Source organism: Papaver somniferum, chromosome 3, assembly GCF_003573695.1.
Source record: "Papaver somniferum cultivar HN1 chromosome 3, ASM357369v1, whole genome shotgun sequence".
NCBI classification, from domain to species: domain Eukaryota; kingdom Viridiplantae; phylum Streptophyta; class Magnoliopsida; order Ranunculales; family Papaveraceae; genus Papaver; species Papaver somniferum.
In genome coordinates, this window is record NC_039360.1 from 142,310,883 (window position 1) to 142,327,596 (window position 16,714).

Consider the following 16,714-nt stretch of genomic DNA (forward strand, 5'->3'; position numbering starts at 1 on the left):
GTTGAATATAGAGAAGCCCCACAAAATGGATCCTTCTTTATCAACTTCATTATTTCACATTTTGATATTTCTAGGCCCATAACTTTAGAATTCAGGACCTGTAAATAAAAAATTTACTTCATAATACCAAAACATCCCTTTAGTATATATAGTTATAAAACTAGGCGTAGATTTCATTTTTGGTTTCTTTTTCTTTTTCAGTTTCTCTCTCTAATTTTCTTTAGCGCTCTCTCTCGGATGAAGAACCAGTCCGAGAAACAATTCCTAATCGAAATTCTCAATGAAAAAATGATTTCGAAACTTAGATCTAAGATTTTGCAAACAAATATCCTGATTATCCAAACAAAAATTCTACATCAACATCACTTTCTCTCTCTGGTTTTTGCTCCGAAGAGTATTAAGGTTTTCAGTTTCAGATCGTCAACGTCGTAGTTTAACGGAGAAGAAGAAAACGAGTTTAGCTTCATCGATTTCAGATGACGATGCTTATGGATCTTCGTTGATGATTTTGATTGAATAGCTCAATGAACTAATCGATTGAAATAAATAGATTTGATCTACGTCGATTAAATATGAATTTTTCAGTTGATTCGAAGATATCTCAGGAATTGATTTAATCGATTTTTGTTCAATGGATTTACAGATCTGAATGATTTGGTTCAAATTTATTTAACAACTGATCATCAATCTACGAATTCTCAATTGATTCTAGTTTGTTGTTTCAAAGCTACTCCATGTTAGGTTTTCTGATTTGAAGTTGTTGTTGTTTCTTTTGATTTCTGAGATCAAGAAGAATCATCACTGTTTCGGAAGAATAGCAACAGAATCAAGGTACGATTTGTTTTTTAGTTGTTGTTGTTGTTAGTAATTATTCTCGTTTCGATTTTAGTTTCATTCTCAATTTCAATTTTGATTTAGTTTTATCACAATCTAATTTCCTATGGGAACCAATCTTGATCTGTTTTTGATAATTTAATTTTTGTTTTGTTCATTTTGATTAGGTGATTTTCAGTTGGGTTGAAGAATAATTTAGGAGTATGTGGATTCAATTTTATAAATCAGGTATGTATAGATGGATTTAGGAGTATGTGTTTTCATATGAACTCAATTTGTATTTAAGATCTGTCAAAGTGGTTTAATTAGTATTTGATTGAGAGTAATATTTATTTTTGTTTCAATTGATGTTTGTAGGTAGGAGGACTAGCAGTACCTAATCACATGACATGTTATTCTGGTCTCGGTGGTGCACTCAGTTTTATTATGTACAGTTTTTCCTAACCCTTCAACTGTCTATGAGCTAATAGTAGTGGAGAATACAAATTTTTTATCTCCTATGTTTAGTTAATACTGGACGTGGACTTGTAATGCTTTCAATTTGATATAAATATATGTGAAAATCATCATTGCTTTAGTTGCTAGAAGAAACTACTTCGTGCATCGTTGATTTGCGTATAATATGTTTATATCTGTGATTCATATTCCTAAGAACTGCTGAACTTTAGCAACTGTTGAACAATGCTTGTCAGACGCGGGCTTTGAAATGTTATTTAAGCAATTGTGAAAAGATGTGTAATGTTATTTAAGAAATGTTTTTGTTTCATTGAAAGATTTAGGAGAGAGGTCTGAAATAAAGAAGAAAGTGATATGAAGACACCGATTGGTAAGTTTGATGGAGCAACTGCACAAACAACATAATACGTTGATTTATGATCATGGAGTGGGTATGTAACTTCTAGATGTGTAACTTCTAGTTACACAAGTTAAATAGATGTGTAATTTTTAGTTACACATGCTAATTAGATGTGTAACTTCTAGTTACACAACCTGAATAGGTGTGTAATTTGTGGTTACACAACCTGAATAGGTGTGTAATTTGTAGTTACACATGATAATTAGATGTGTAACTTTTACTTACACATACTGATTTTGATGTAGTTTTTTAGAGCAGTTTTATCTTGATTTCGTTATCTTGATTTCAAATTTGTTAACTTTTGCTTGTTGACCAAAATCTGAACTTACTTTTTATTCTTGAATGATTATTTCAGCTTGTATTTCTAGCTCAGCTACTTCATTCCCCTCTTACAATAGTGATGGTGGTGGATCTTACTTGATCTGTTAAGGTATTGAACCTTAATTCTTTTTATCAGTTCTTCACTGCTTGTTATTTCATAATTGCAGACCTTTTTTATACAAATAATCAATTTTTGATTGGTGAAAATATGGGATTTTACTTGTATAGTTATCTTTCTTCTGCTCATGCTTTTCCTTCTTTCATATAATGATGTTGCCATGTTTCTTAGATTGTTGAATCAAATCTTGGATTTTACTTACTATACAGAATGAGCACTGTTATAACAATTTTATGGTCAAATATTTTACTATATAGAAGGGTATACATGTTTGTGCATCGACACGGCGACTGACATGGTAAACACAGGTTCAATAAAGTTAGGGTTAGGTTCATGTTATGAACATTCTTATGTTTTGTGATTTCTCCTGTTAGCTAGTTCGATCTAACTAGGCTGCAAAAATGTCAAAATTCGGAAATCGTGTAACTGCTAGTTACACATGCCAATTGGATGTGTAACTGCGAGTTACACATGCCAATTGAATGTGTAACTGCTGGTTACATGTGGTAATTATATGTGTAAAACTTAAGATTTGTATATCTTATGTCATGCATTCATATTTTTTTATGTTCTGGTCTGATACTGGAATACCAGTCAGTCTTTCCATGCATAAATATTGATTTATCCATCTTTTTACAGGTTACCCTCTCTGAGCAGATGAGTTAGGAGGTATGATTGCGTAAGACTTGAGATGACAGAGAAGAATATGATGATCAATTGGTGTTTTGGATTGGTGTGTCAATCTGCAGATGTTGATTATTAATATTACCCTCAATTACACTAGATAGATGCATGTGTAACTCTCAATTACACTAGATAGATGCATATGTAACTCTCGATTACACTAGACAGATGCATGTGTAAATTCTAGTTACACATGCTAAAAAATTGTTGTAAATGAATATTAAAGTAATACATGTATTTTTTTTATGTACTCTTTTTTATGTCTATTTTTTGCATATATATACAAGTGTAACTTTGCATTACACATGCCATAAGGATGTGTAACTTCTGGATACACATGTCATATGCATATGTAACTTATGTTTACACATTCGCACTATACTTTAATAATTTCGGGCCTAGATTTAATAATTTTGGGCCTAGATTTAAATTTTATTTAATTATGGGTTTGGCAATATTCATAAGGGTATCAAGGTCTTTTAATAATTCGGGGCCTAGATTTAAACTTCTTTTAATTAAGGGCCTCATATTATGGGTTATCCATGGGTGGGGCCTGAACCTAATTTTCCCAGAAGAATTGGGTCGGCCGGCCGACCAGAGGGCCCGAAAAGAGAGTATTTTTTTTTTCTTTTTTGTAAAATCAGATTAACGTGATTCCGTGAATGTTCAATTTGATAAAAGGATTGGGACATAATATTCCTAAAAGATCTCGGTCGTATACTTTTTCACTAGCCAAAATTATCCTTTAGTCCAATTACTACAACTCTTTAGGTATCATATTTTTCCAGTGGCATGGCTATTATGCAATCAGGAGAAGTGATACTTTCTTCCCGTTTCAGAAAAAATGATACTTTTACCCCGTCTTAGAAAAGTGATATTTTCGCCCGCTTCAGAAAAAAAATGATATTTTTACCCGTTTCAGAAAAAAGTTTCACCCATTTCAGAAAAAGTGATACTTTCGCCCGTTTCAGAAAAAGTGATACTTTCGCCCCGTTCAGAAAAAGTGATACTATCGATCCGTTTCAAAAAAAGTGATACTTTCGCCCCGTTTCAGAAAAAAGTGATACTTTCGCTCCGTTTCAGAAAAAGTGTTCATTTCCCTCCCGTTTCAGAAAAAATGATATTCTCACTCTGTTTGGAAAAAGTGATACTTTCACTCCGTTTTGGAAAAAGTGATACTTTCACTTTTTCAATTTGGCCTTTCTAGTCAAAAATCAAACTGTGAAAGTATCCCTTTTTCTGAAACGGAGGTAGTGTATGGCTAAAAATATCATTCCAACAAAAATAAAGATGCATAACGAATTATGGAGTCACCACGATGTATAATAGTTTATGTCGTCGTATTTTGGTTCATGCAGCCACTAATTTGATTATGCAACCACTAAAACGATGTATATGCCTCAAAAATAACACTCCAGTAAATAAAAAAATGATATATAACGTGTTATGCAACGCTGTTTCTTTTTTTTTCCTGTCGGCCCTCCCACGGTGACAACAGTGTTCTAGTAGAATGATAAAATCATCCGGTAATCAAATTCATGACATATTCAAACTTGTACTGCACTCATACATGCTAGTGAATTTTTTTTGTCTGTCTTTTTCCTTATGTTCAAACATCATATCTTTTATTTTTAACATTAGCTTTGCTATTAAAAGGAAAAATTGGAAGGTCATAAAACATTCAAACAACACACTAACATGGTCACAGAAATTCAGAATTTGATGATAGATATAAAATTATTCAACTTAAATCGCGATTAAAATAAATAAAAATAAAAGGTTGAACGTGCTCAGGAAATAGAATTCCTCCATCTTCTAGGAGCTTTTCTTATTTGATCAACATGAGTATTTGATTCCTGGTGAGGCCCAATTTCTTGATTTTCAGTAGTCATCTTACCAAGTTTACTGCCTAATTTCTTCCACCCACTACTCCACGCCGAAGTTTGTTTCTGCTTTGACGTTTTATCAAATTGCCTTTGTAAATTCTCCATATCAGTCTGAAGTTCCAGGTACTTGGCTTTCATGCTTTCCAGGTCAAATTTAAGTGTATTAATATCCTTCTTTGCAGTAGACCATCCTTCCTGGAATGACTGTGGAGTCCCTTCAAGTAACGCTTTTCGTGGTGTGATCATTGGTTGGTGGTAACTTGATTCAGTTGATTCTTTTATTGTATTGTTGGCTATCGCATTGCTTATTTTTATCTGTTCCGAGAAGAGAACCTGAAATACTATTCTTAGTGGTAGCCGTTCATTTTGTGCCGCATGCATACAAGCATCGATTGAGAGCTTTTGGCAGTCCATCACTCGACAAAGCCTTTTCCTTTCATGCTCCGAAAGAGTTGGATGAGCCTAAGTAGAAATTTTTAAGCAGAACCAAACAAAACATCATATTTAGCCAATCAGAACTACATGGCAACATGAGAACTACATGCATGTCCTATCAGGAAGTTAAAGTTCGATTTGCAGTTACTTCACTTAAACATCTCTATGTTGTATGCATATGAAATCTTAAATTACCTAAGAAGCATGAGATGAGTAACATACAGCAGAGAAACGAAATGAACTAACTTAGGATTAAGAGGAAATTTTATTGGTACCTTTAGGTATGTATAGCTGGATTTAGGAGTATGTGTTTTCATATGAACTCAATTTGTATTTAAGATCTGTCAAAGTGGTTTAATTAGTATTTGATTGAGAGTAATATTTATTTTTGTTTCAATTGATGTTTGTAGGTAGGAGGACTAGCAGTACCTAATCACATGACATGTTATTCTGGTCTCGGTGGTGCACTCAGTTTTATTATGTACAATTTTTCCTAACCCTTCAACTGTCTATGAGCTAATAGTAGTGGAGAATACAAATTTTTTATCTCCTATGTTTAGTTAATACTGGACGTGGACTTGTAATGCTTTCAATTTGATATAAATATATGTGAAAATCATCATTGCTTTAGTTGCTAGAAGAAACTACTTCGTGCATCGTTGATTTGCGTATAATATGTTTATATCTGTGATTCATATTCCTAAGAACTGCTGAACTTTAGCAACTGTTGAACAATGCTTGTCAGACGCGGGCTTAGAAATGTTATTTAAGCAATTGTGAAAAGATGTGTAATGTTATTTAAGAAATGTTTTTGTTTCATTGAAAGATTTAGGAGAGAGGTCTGAAATAAAGAAGAAAGTGATATGAAGACACCGATTGGTAAGTTTGATGGAGCAACTGCACAAACAACATAATACGTTGATCTATGATCATGGAGTGGGTATGTAACTTCTAGATGTGTAACTTCTAGTTACACAAGTTAAATAGATGTGTAATTTTTAGTTACACATGCTAATTAGATGTGTAACTTCTAGTTACACAACCTGAATAGGTGTGTAATTTGTAGTTACACAACCTGAATAGGTGTGTAATTTGTAGTTACACATGCTAATTAGATGTGTAACTTTTACTTACACATACTGATTTTGATGTAGTTTTTTAGAGCAGTTTTATCTTGATTTCGTTATCTTGATTTCAAATTTGTTAACTTTTGCTTGTTGACCAAAATCTGAACTTACTTTTTATTCTTGAATGATTATTTCAGCTTGTATTTCTAGCTCAGCTACTTCATTCCCCTCTTACAATAGTGATGGTGGTGGATCTTACTTGATCTGTTAAGGTATTGAACCTTAATTCTTTTTATCAGTTCTTCACTGCTTGTTATTTCATGATTGCAGACCTTTTTTATACAAATAATCAATTTTTGATTGGTGAAAATATGGGGTTTTACTTGTATAGTTATCTTTCTTCTGATCATGCTTTTCCTTCTTTCATATAATGATGTTGCCATGTTTCTTAGATTGTTGAATCAAATCTTGGATTTTACTTACTATACAGAATGAGCACTGTTATAACAATTATGGTCAAATATTTTACTATATAGAAGGGTATACATGTTTGTGCATCGACACGGCGACTGACATGGTAAACACAGGTTCAATAAAGTTAGGGTTAGGTTCATGTTATGAACATTCTTATGTTTTGGGATTTCTCCTGTTAGCTAGTTCGATCTAACTAGGCTGCAAAAATGTCAAAATTCGGAAATCGTGTAACTGCTAGTTACACATGCCAATTGGATGTGTAACTGCGAGTTACACATGCCAATTGAATGTGTAACTGCTGGTTACATGTGGTAATTATATGTGTAAAACTTAAGATTTGTATATATTATGTCATGCATTCATATTTTTTTATGTTCTGGTCTGATACTGGAATACCAGTCAGTCTTTCCATGCATAAATATTGATTTATCCATCTTTTTACAGGTTACCCTCTCTGAGCAGATGAGTTAGGAGGTATGATTGCGTAAGACTTGAGATGACAGAGAAGAATATGATGATCAATTGGTGTTTTGGATTGGTGTGTCAATCTGCAGATGTTGATTATTAATATTACCCTCAATTACACTAGATAGATGCATGTGTAACTCTCAATTACACTAGATAGATGCATATGTAACTCTCGATTACACTAGACAGATGCATGTGTAAATTCTAGTTACACATGCTAAAAAATTGTTGTAAATGAATATTAAAGTAATACATGTATTTTTTTTATGTACTCTATTTTATGTCTATTTTTTGCATATATATACAAGTGTAACTTTGCATTACACATGCCATAAGGATGTGTAACTTCTGGATACACATGTCATATGCATATGTAACTTATGTTTACACATTCGCACTATACTTTAATAATTTCGGGCCTAGATTTAATAATTTTGGGCCTAGATTTAAATTTTATCTAATTATGGGTTTGGCAATATTCATAAGGGTATCAAGGTCTTTTAATAATTCGGGGCCTAGATTTAAACTTCTTTTAATTAAGGGCCTCATATTATGGGTTATCCATGGGTGGGGCCTGAACCTAATTTTCCCAGAAGAATTGGGTCGGCCGGCCGACCAGAGGGCCCGAAAAGAGAGTATTTTTTTTTTCTTTTTTGTAAAATCAGATTAACGTGATTCCGTGAATGTTCAATTTGATAAAAGGATTGGGACATAATATTCCTAAAAGATCTCGGTCGTATACTTTTTCACTAGCCAAAATTATCCTTTAGTCCAATTACTACAACTCTTTAGGTATCATATTTTTCCAGTGACATGGCTATTATGCAATCAGGAGAAGTGATACTTTCTTCCCGTTTCAGAAAAAATGATACTTTTACCCCGTCTTAGAAAAGTGATATTTTCGCCCGCTTCAGAAAAAAAATGATATTTTTACCCGTTTCAGAAAAAAGTTTCACCCATTTCAGAAAAAGTGATACTTTCGCCCGTTTCAGAAAAAGTGATACTTTCGCCCCGTTCAGAAAAAGTGATACTATCGATCCGTTTCAAAAAAAGTGATACTTTCGCCCCGTTTCAGAAAAAAGTGATACTTTCGCTCCGTTTCAGAAAAAGTGTTCATTTCCCTCCCGTTTCAGAAAAAATGATATTCTCACTCTGTTTGGAAAAAGTGATACTTTCACTCCGTTTTGGAAAAAGTGATACTTTCACTTTTTCAATTTGGCCTTTCTAGTCAAAAATCAAACTGTGAAAGTATCCCTTTTTCTGAAACGGAGGTAGTGTATGGCTAAAAATATCATTCCAACAAAAATAAAGATGCATAACGAATTATGGAGTCACCACGATGTATAATAGTTTATGTCGTCGTATTTTGGTTCATGCAGCCACTAATTTGATTATGCAACCACTAAAACGATGTATATGCTTCAAAAATAACACTCCAGTAAATAAAAAAATGATATATAACGCGTTATGCAGCGCTGTTTCTTTTTTTTTCCTGTCGGCCCTCCCACGGTGACAACAGTGTTCTAGTAGAATGATAAAATCATCCGGTAATCATATTCATGACATATTCAAACTTGTACTGCACTCATACATGCTAGTGAATTTTTTTTGTCTGTCTTTTTCCTTATGTTCAAACATCATATCTTTTATTTTTAACATTAGCTTTGCTATTAAAAGGAAAAATTGGAAGGTCATAAAACATTCAAACAACACACTAACATGGTCACAGAAATTCAGAATTTGATGATAGATATAAAATTATTCAACTTAAATCGCGATTAAAATAAATAAAAATAAAAGGTTGAACGTGCTCAGGAAATAGAATTCCTCCATCTTCTAGGAGCTTTTCTTATTTGATCAACATGAGTATTTGATTCCTGGTGAGGCCCAATTTCTTGATTTTCAGTAGTCATCTTACTAAGTTTACTGCCTAATTTCTTCCACCCACTACTCCACGCCGAAGTTTGTTTCTGCTTTGACGTTTTATCAAATTGCCTTTGTAAATTCTCCATATCAGTCTGAAGTTCCAGGTACTTGGCTTTCATGCTTTCCAGGTCAAATTTAAGTGTATTAATATCCTTCTTTGCAGTAGACCATCCTTCCTGGAATGACTGTGGAGTCCCTTCAAGTAACGCTTTTCGTGGTGTGATCATTGGTTGGTGGTAACTTGATTCAGTTGATTCTTTTATTGTATTGTTGGCTATCGCATTGCTTATTTTTATCTGTTCCGAGAAGAGAACCTGAAATACTATTCTTAGTGGTAGCCGTTCATTTTGTGCCGCATGCATACAAGCATCGATTGAGAGCTTTTGGCAGTCCATCACTCGACAAAGCCTTTTCCTTTCATGCTCCGAAAGAGTTGGATGAGCCTAAGTAGAAATTTTTAAGCAGAACCAAACAAAACATCATATTTAGCCAATCAGAACTACATGGCAACATGAGAACTACATGCATGTCCTATCAGGAAGTTAAAGTTCGATTTGCAGTTACTTCACTTAAACATCTCTATGTTGTATGCATATGAAATCTTAAATTACCTAAGAAGCATGAGATGAGTAACATACAGCAGAGAAACGAAATGAACTAACTTAGGATTAAGAGGAAATTTTATTGGTACCTTTAGATATGAATCTACTGCTCGATATAGTCCATCATCGCAAGTTCTTGCAGATTCTGGCAAAGCCTCGGCAATAACTTGAAACTTGGCAAGAGAAAGATTTCTATCTCGGGACACCTCAGTAAGATAACTATCAACAAGTCTTGCAACTCTAATTTTTGCATTAGTCACAGTGTCTCTTGGAGTTGGTTCAAACCCGTGTTTATCAGTGAAAGGTTGTCGACTAGGGCTTGCGAGTTGATCAGTCTGTTCTTGAACTAAAAAATGTTCCAAAACTCTCTGAACAAGATCCACATCGTATAAAGTTTCACTCTTGTGAAAAGAAGGAATAAGTAAATCCACTAAATTTGCTTGTTCAAGTTGCATTCCAACTCTCTTTTCTAATTCAGTGATTAATGCCGGTGCAACTTTCAACATATTCGCGATTCTTAGAAGTCTTAATAGGAAACTACACGAAACACCATCTTTCTGAGGTGGGATGATACTAATCAGACTTTCAACCATCATCCGTTGTTCCTTAATCTCAACATTTTGAGGTTCTTCCTTGTTTCCTGAAATTATCATATGAAGTCCACCCTTCCAACTGCTAGAGTAACCATCTCTAGGATTATTAATCTCATCTTCCTTTCCGTCTTTCGTTAAACCAGGTAAGCATTTCACGCCGTATTGCATAATTGCAGCTCCAATAAGCTCAAACCTCATACCTTTAACTTTGATTGCTGTGATGACTCTAACAAAGTGATCGATCCGTAACATCGATACATCTTCAAACCACCAATCTGAAGGAACTTGGTGATTCCTACTAGGATTTGATTCCTGCTTGATCTCGTTCCACTTGGGACTCGACATATGGCTTATTGGTTTTCCTGTGTATGCCCATTTGATTCCTCTTGGATTCGCACAAGCTTTCCAAGCAATCGACTCACTGCACCTACGAACAATTTGAAGATTTTCGGCCCATGGAGAAAGGTGTTCACAGCCTTTTAATACCAAAATCGAATCTCTCCATGATGATAAAACTACGTAACTAAGAAAAGCTTCAGTTTTAAATACAAGATTTCCTTCCTCCAAGTCTTCAGTCATTTCAAGATACTCTGCCGCACATCTTAACCCGGATATATTTGTAGCCGTCAAATCAACCGCTATTCCGTAACAAAACTTGGCTGCGAGTTCAAATGCATCAGGCCCGCCTGGTATATCATTCATTTCTATCCTGTTTACGTCTCCTTCTTTCGAGTCATATATAATTCTATTCATTCTTCCACTCCTTGAGAGTAAAGGATACTAAAAAACACAAAATTTCAAGTCAGTAATATTATTCAAAAAAAAATTTAAATCCAAGTAGTTGAAAATGACAATTACCAACTAAAACATATAGACGGAATACCTTGTGAAGATAGAAAGTATAATCGCCAACTTGAATAAGAAGATCACTTGGGATATCACTTGCAACATACCTTTACAAAGACGGAAAAATGAAAATACCATTAGCTCATCAACTGCTGTAAGTTCAAAATAATCAAAGTAAATGACTACATTTTTATTTTCATTTGAAGTTTTAGCATATACCATGAATGATCTTTTAATTCAAACCCATTTGTCTTGACTCCATGTATGTTTGAGCTGAGTATTTCACTGTCATAATCTCTTCCAGCAACAGACCCACTTTCTGATTCCCACATTTTGAATGATACGCCCGCAAGCTAAAACGAATAACAGAAGTATTTCTCTGAATAAAAAGGATAAAAATCAGAGCAGAAAATAGTGAAACAGAACTAGGAGGAGATTATTATCAACGAAGAAAATAATAAGAAGAGAGAAAGTATTCCGAGTTAAAAAGCCATGTGAGATATGTTGGAGTTATCTTATTAGTTTGTCGGGGTTTTTAATTGACAAGCTGTTGAGTGATGGGTTCAGCTCACTGATACAGTTCCTCACTAGCTAGATTATTATAATTAAAATAATAATGTCACTTCTTGCATCTTTGTTTCTCTTTCCTTTGTAAATTTGATTTCATGATTTGATTCGATCTCCATTTTTTGTCCAATTCTATGAAAAGATCTCTGTGCCTTCTTCATGTGATGGGTTTCCTTGAAAGTTGATAGTCTACCTTTTGTGATGGAAATGCACTACATTCCATGAGTGGATAAAGGACTTTGGGTCGGACTTGGCAACCTGCTACTTCCTATCAGCAAAATCTTTGCCACTTGCCAGATTGTGCATGCATGGTACAATGTGTTTTTTTTTGTGAGTAACATTAATAGGAATAGGCCATTTGCAGGTAGCCACCCGGTACACTATAGTTGCTTTACCTCAGTCCCTAACGCCTCTTATAAATTATTTCATCAGTAAATAAATTAAATATGAATGCTCATAAATTGTGGAATTTTTGAAACAATCTCACCAAATTGGCTAATATCTGTATAATAAAGCTGTGAGAATATGTTTTCTGCTTACCGGAGGTGTTTACAATCTTTAGATTAGCACTAGCCCTGGTAAATACCCGTTCAGTGCTATATTTGCGCAGTATATATGTGAATAAGACGTGGCAAGAGTTCCATTATAATGCATCATCAGATTTTTTTCAAAGAAAATTAATATAATTAGATGAATCCGTATGTGGCATTGCTTTCGGAGCAAGGGGTCACAGTGTTCATGATAATATTTTGGCCCCAGAGAGACTGTGATCTTACTATTTCCAGATGAAGCAGCATGAATGCAAACTTGGCAATAATGGGCGCTTATTTAAAAGGAACACAAAGGACCCATCCATAGCTTCAGTCACAGGGAAACTAACTGTAGCATTCACTGTTTTGAGTATGACATGAGTTTTGTTTGTTCTCTGGATGTTTGGTACTATACTACTATTTAAAGCGAATTTTGACGTCATTAATTCCATCCATATTTCGGTACAATAAACGGTTAGCAGGGCCGTCTCTGATATTTAGAGGACCATGTGCGAAAAAGCTCAGATCACCCTTTGTCCCAATATTGGAGTAATAAAATGACACAGTATGATGCAGGGCATTAAACTTCATCACCATGTAAGCACAGTTCATGTTGTTAGGAAATGCGCCGTCCATGATTCATTACTAAACAAATATACAATGCACCATCAAAGATTATTGTTCTACACACCCTAATTGTATTATGCAATGAAAATATGAACGATATGGGTGAAATAATACTGCCAATAGGTAAACTAAGTCTGTACATGGACCAAAACAATTGGATTTTCTTTTTCAATTTTTTTTCAAATTCTGCTCTATCCCGCCCTGTGAAAAATACTGCTATATCCCGCCCTGTGCTGGAGCGCTAGAAGCCCCCCTCAGAACCGGGACTGACGGTTAACAACAAAACAAGCACCATTTGTTTAGAATCTTCCACGAATTTTACATGAACTCGAACGAAGTGTGAAAAATTGACGCGTATCCACTCTTCTAGTACGGTGGCAAAGATGAGAAGAATTGACATCATATAAAAACTACCTTTTTCTTTAAGCAATTATATGAACTAGCTGTGTATTGATTTGATTCCTCCTGCGATTTTTGGTGCATTTGGAAAGAAAAACATGCTGGAGTTTTTGACGATAAAAGGCGGACGGTTCCCCAAATGATTGATGCTATCAAAGTACACAGTATACTCTTGGGAATTAGCTTTTGAAGATTTTGCCGATGTTTCTTACCAACAGGTGACGGAGAATTGGAAAGAGATGTATTTTAAGCCGCCTTAGTGTAGTTTTGGAGCTTTCATTATTATTATTATTTTCTTTTTTGATAAAAGGAAATTAATTAAAAAGTAACTGGAAAAACATACATTGTTTTGCTTACATAGAATACCTAACCATATTTCCTTTCTAGATTTCTCCCAACATCTAGAATCAATATGCACATCCGCATGCAGATTGAGGAATTTTGCTAAATTATCCGCTAGACTATTACACGACCTCCGAATATAAACATAAGAAGAACTAGTAAGAGAATTCTGAAGATTTAAATCTTGTATCAGAAAAGCTTTTGACCTCTAGTTAACATCAAAAAATTTCTTTTTTAGACTACTTATCACATTTTGGTTATCATTGAGGAAGATTAGTCTTTCTTTTCTACTGCTTTGTCCCCATCTTGTAGCTTCTCGGCAAGCTCTGGATTCTGCCTCTTCAGCACTTGAACACCATCTTGTCCCTCCTGTAAAGTCAACAATTAAGCCTTCATTATTTACTTCCACAATACCATAGGCAAATTTGTTAGATTTGCTCTAAAAAGCAGCATCAAAATAGATATAGACAACATCCTGCAATCTGTTGAAACTCTCATGAATACAGCATGGATGGGAAATATCACACACTAAAGAAGATTTCAAATTTGCAGCATCACAAAGAGAAGTAGATTTCAGATTAGCAGTACAACTAAAACTTTTCCGCAAATATTGGGAGTTGTCTTTCTTAATAAATTCTATCAGATCATTAGGATAAGGCGTAACATTATCAAAAACAACTTTACACCTATACTTCCATATATACCAAAGAACATAGGCAAAGAAATTTCTGTTAGTGCAATCCTTAACCACATAAAACACCAATTCTTGTAGGAAATATTAGCAGCAAAATAAAAGTTTTGAGAGAAAGAAAGCCCTCTCCAAATAGCTTCAGAGAACACACATCTAGTAAAGAGATGATCAAAAGTTTCAATCACATAGTTATTACATAATGGGATGATATCTATTGGTGTATATCTACCTAAGACTTCCCTAACAGGCAAGCAACCACTTAAAGTTTTCCAAAGAAATAGTTTAACCCTAGGTATGATATTAAGATACCATATTCCTTTCCAGTCTACAGGTATGTTCACATGATTTCTATCGGATAAAAAATTATAAGCAGACTTAACAGAAACATAACCATCTTTAGTGCCTATCCACATCATACTATCTTTTTTTCCAATGTCATAATCAGGTTCAAGCAATCTAATTTTTTTGATAGTGTCATTTCCAAACACTCTACCTATGAGATCAGGGTTCCATTTACCTTCTATATCAATGACATCTGCAACTTTAATAACTAACTGAATGCAACTATTGTCTTTTGGTTTAGGAGTATCACCTTCAGGAAGCCATCTACCAGTCCAAATTTCTATGTCTCTACCATTTCCTAACAACCAACAATGGTTTTCTTTAATAGTATCTAGGTCTTTACATATACTGGTCCAGACCCAAGACTTAACAGACTTCTTCTTGTACTTTAGGAGATCAGATTTAGGGAAGTATTTATGCTTAAGAATAATGCACCCAAGCTTTTCTGGATTCTTAATTAACCTCCATGCCAGTTTAGTAAGCAGAGCAAGATTAAACTTATAAGTATTTTTTTATTCCTAAACCTCCATTAGCTTTACTAGAGCAAATGAAGTCCCAGGCTTTTATGTAAAGACCTCTACTACTTTTACTTTTTTTCCACCAAAATTCTCTTTGCAGAGTATCTAATTTATCTAAGGTTTTTTGGGAAAGAAGGAAACATATCATTTGATACATGGGCATAGCACGTGACAGAGCAAATGAGAGTAGTTCTTCCTGCTTGAGAGAGAAATTTTTCCTTCCAGCCTTGAACTCTATTATAAACTCTATCTAACAAATTATGATAATTGAAGATTTTGGATATATTAAAAAACAGAGGTGTCCCTAGATATGTGTCGTTTTTTGTTATTCTACCAACTCTAAGAATTCTAGCTAGAAGTTTACAATGCTTGTTTTCGACTTTTTTACTAAAATAAATTCCTGATTTCTGATAATTGATCACTTGACCAGAGGAGTCACTAAAGATTTTAAGAATATCTAGTAGGTTTCTAGCCTGAACTATAGTGGCAGAAGTAAACAGAAAAGAATCATCTGCTAAAAATAAATGGGAAATAGAAGGACAATGCTTAGTAACTTTTATACCAGAGATTTTACCATTAGATTCAGCGTAAGAAATAAGTCTAGAAAGGGCCTCCATACATATAATGAAAATGTAGGGTGACATAGGGTCACCCTGTCTAATACCTCTAGTAGGGAAAAAGGTTTCTCCTTGAGAACCATTAACAAGAACAGACATAGATACAATAGATATGCAATTATAAACTAAGTCACAGAATTCTTTAGAGAAACCAAACTTTTCTAACACAAACATTAAAAAATTACATTCCAGCCTATCAAAGGCTTTCGAAAGATCTAGTTTAAGGGCCATATGGCCATTTTTGCTTCTACTGGTTTTCATAGTATGGAGGATTTCATGTGCCAATATGATGTTATCTGTTATCTGCCTATTGGGGATGAAAGCCGATTGGTTCTGAGATATAATCTTGTCTAACAATGGATTCATTCTATTGGCTATTATCTTAGTCACTATCTTGTAGAGAGCATTACTAAGACTAATCGGCCTGAAATCACTTGGAGTTTTAGGCATTTTTGTTTTAGGTATAAGAGTAATTAAAGAATGATTAACAGTCTGATTAAAACATCTTTCTCTAAAAACATTCTGAACCCAGATGACCATGTCTTCTTTTAGAAGATCCCAATGTTGTTGATAGAAACCGGGGGGAAATCCATCAGGCCCCGGAGCCCCCCAAGCATTCATCATAAATAACGCTTATTTTATTTCAGATGCACTAGGAATTTTATTCAGTTTTTCATTATCGTCTAAACCTATGGAAGGACTAAGAAATTCGTCAAAGATGGGATTTATAACATTTCCATTGCTGCTAGCTATATTCCTGAAATGGTTTGTTAACAGGTGACTTAGTTGTTGCTGGCCTTCAATCCATAGGCATGTACTATCCCTTAAGGCATGAATCTTGTTATACCTATTTCTATCAGAGGCCTGCTGATGAAAAAACTTAGTGTTACTGTCATTTTCATTAACCCAAGTCTCTTTAACATGTTGTCCCCAATATTCCTTCTATATCTCATACCAGTTAGATAGATCAT

The 16,714-nt window shown here is 34.3% G+C and overlaps 1 protein-coding gene and 1 long non-coding RNA gene across 2 annotated transcripts; one reads left to right on the forward strand and one right to left on the reverse strand.

Moving 5' to 3' along the window:
• The first annotated feature begins 732 nt into the window (after positions 1–732).
• Positions 733–1,352, forward strand: LOC113361694. The gene is made up of 3 exons (XR_003365269.1): positions 733–831; positions 1,002–1,062; positions 1,192–1,352. It is a non-coding gene; the product is annotated as an uncharacterized LOC113361694 (long non-coding RNA).
• A 7,474-nt stretch (positions 1,353–8,826) lies between these two features.
• On the reverse strand, positions 8,827–11,686 carry LOC113357565 (root phototropism protein 3-like). The gene is made up of 4 exons (XM_026601003.1): positions 11,330–11,686; positions 11,148–11,217; positions 9,761–11,044; positions 8,827–9,512 (listed from the first exon to the last, which is right to left on the reverse strand). Exons 1-4 carry the CDS (start codon positions 11,440–11,442, stop codon positions 8,955–8,957), a joined length of 2,025 nt encoding a protein of 674 aa, XP_026456788.1. The 5' UTR covers positions 11,443–11,686; the 3' UTR covers positions 8,827–8,954.
• Positions 11,687–16,714: the final 5,028 nt, after the last annotated feature.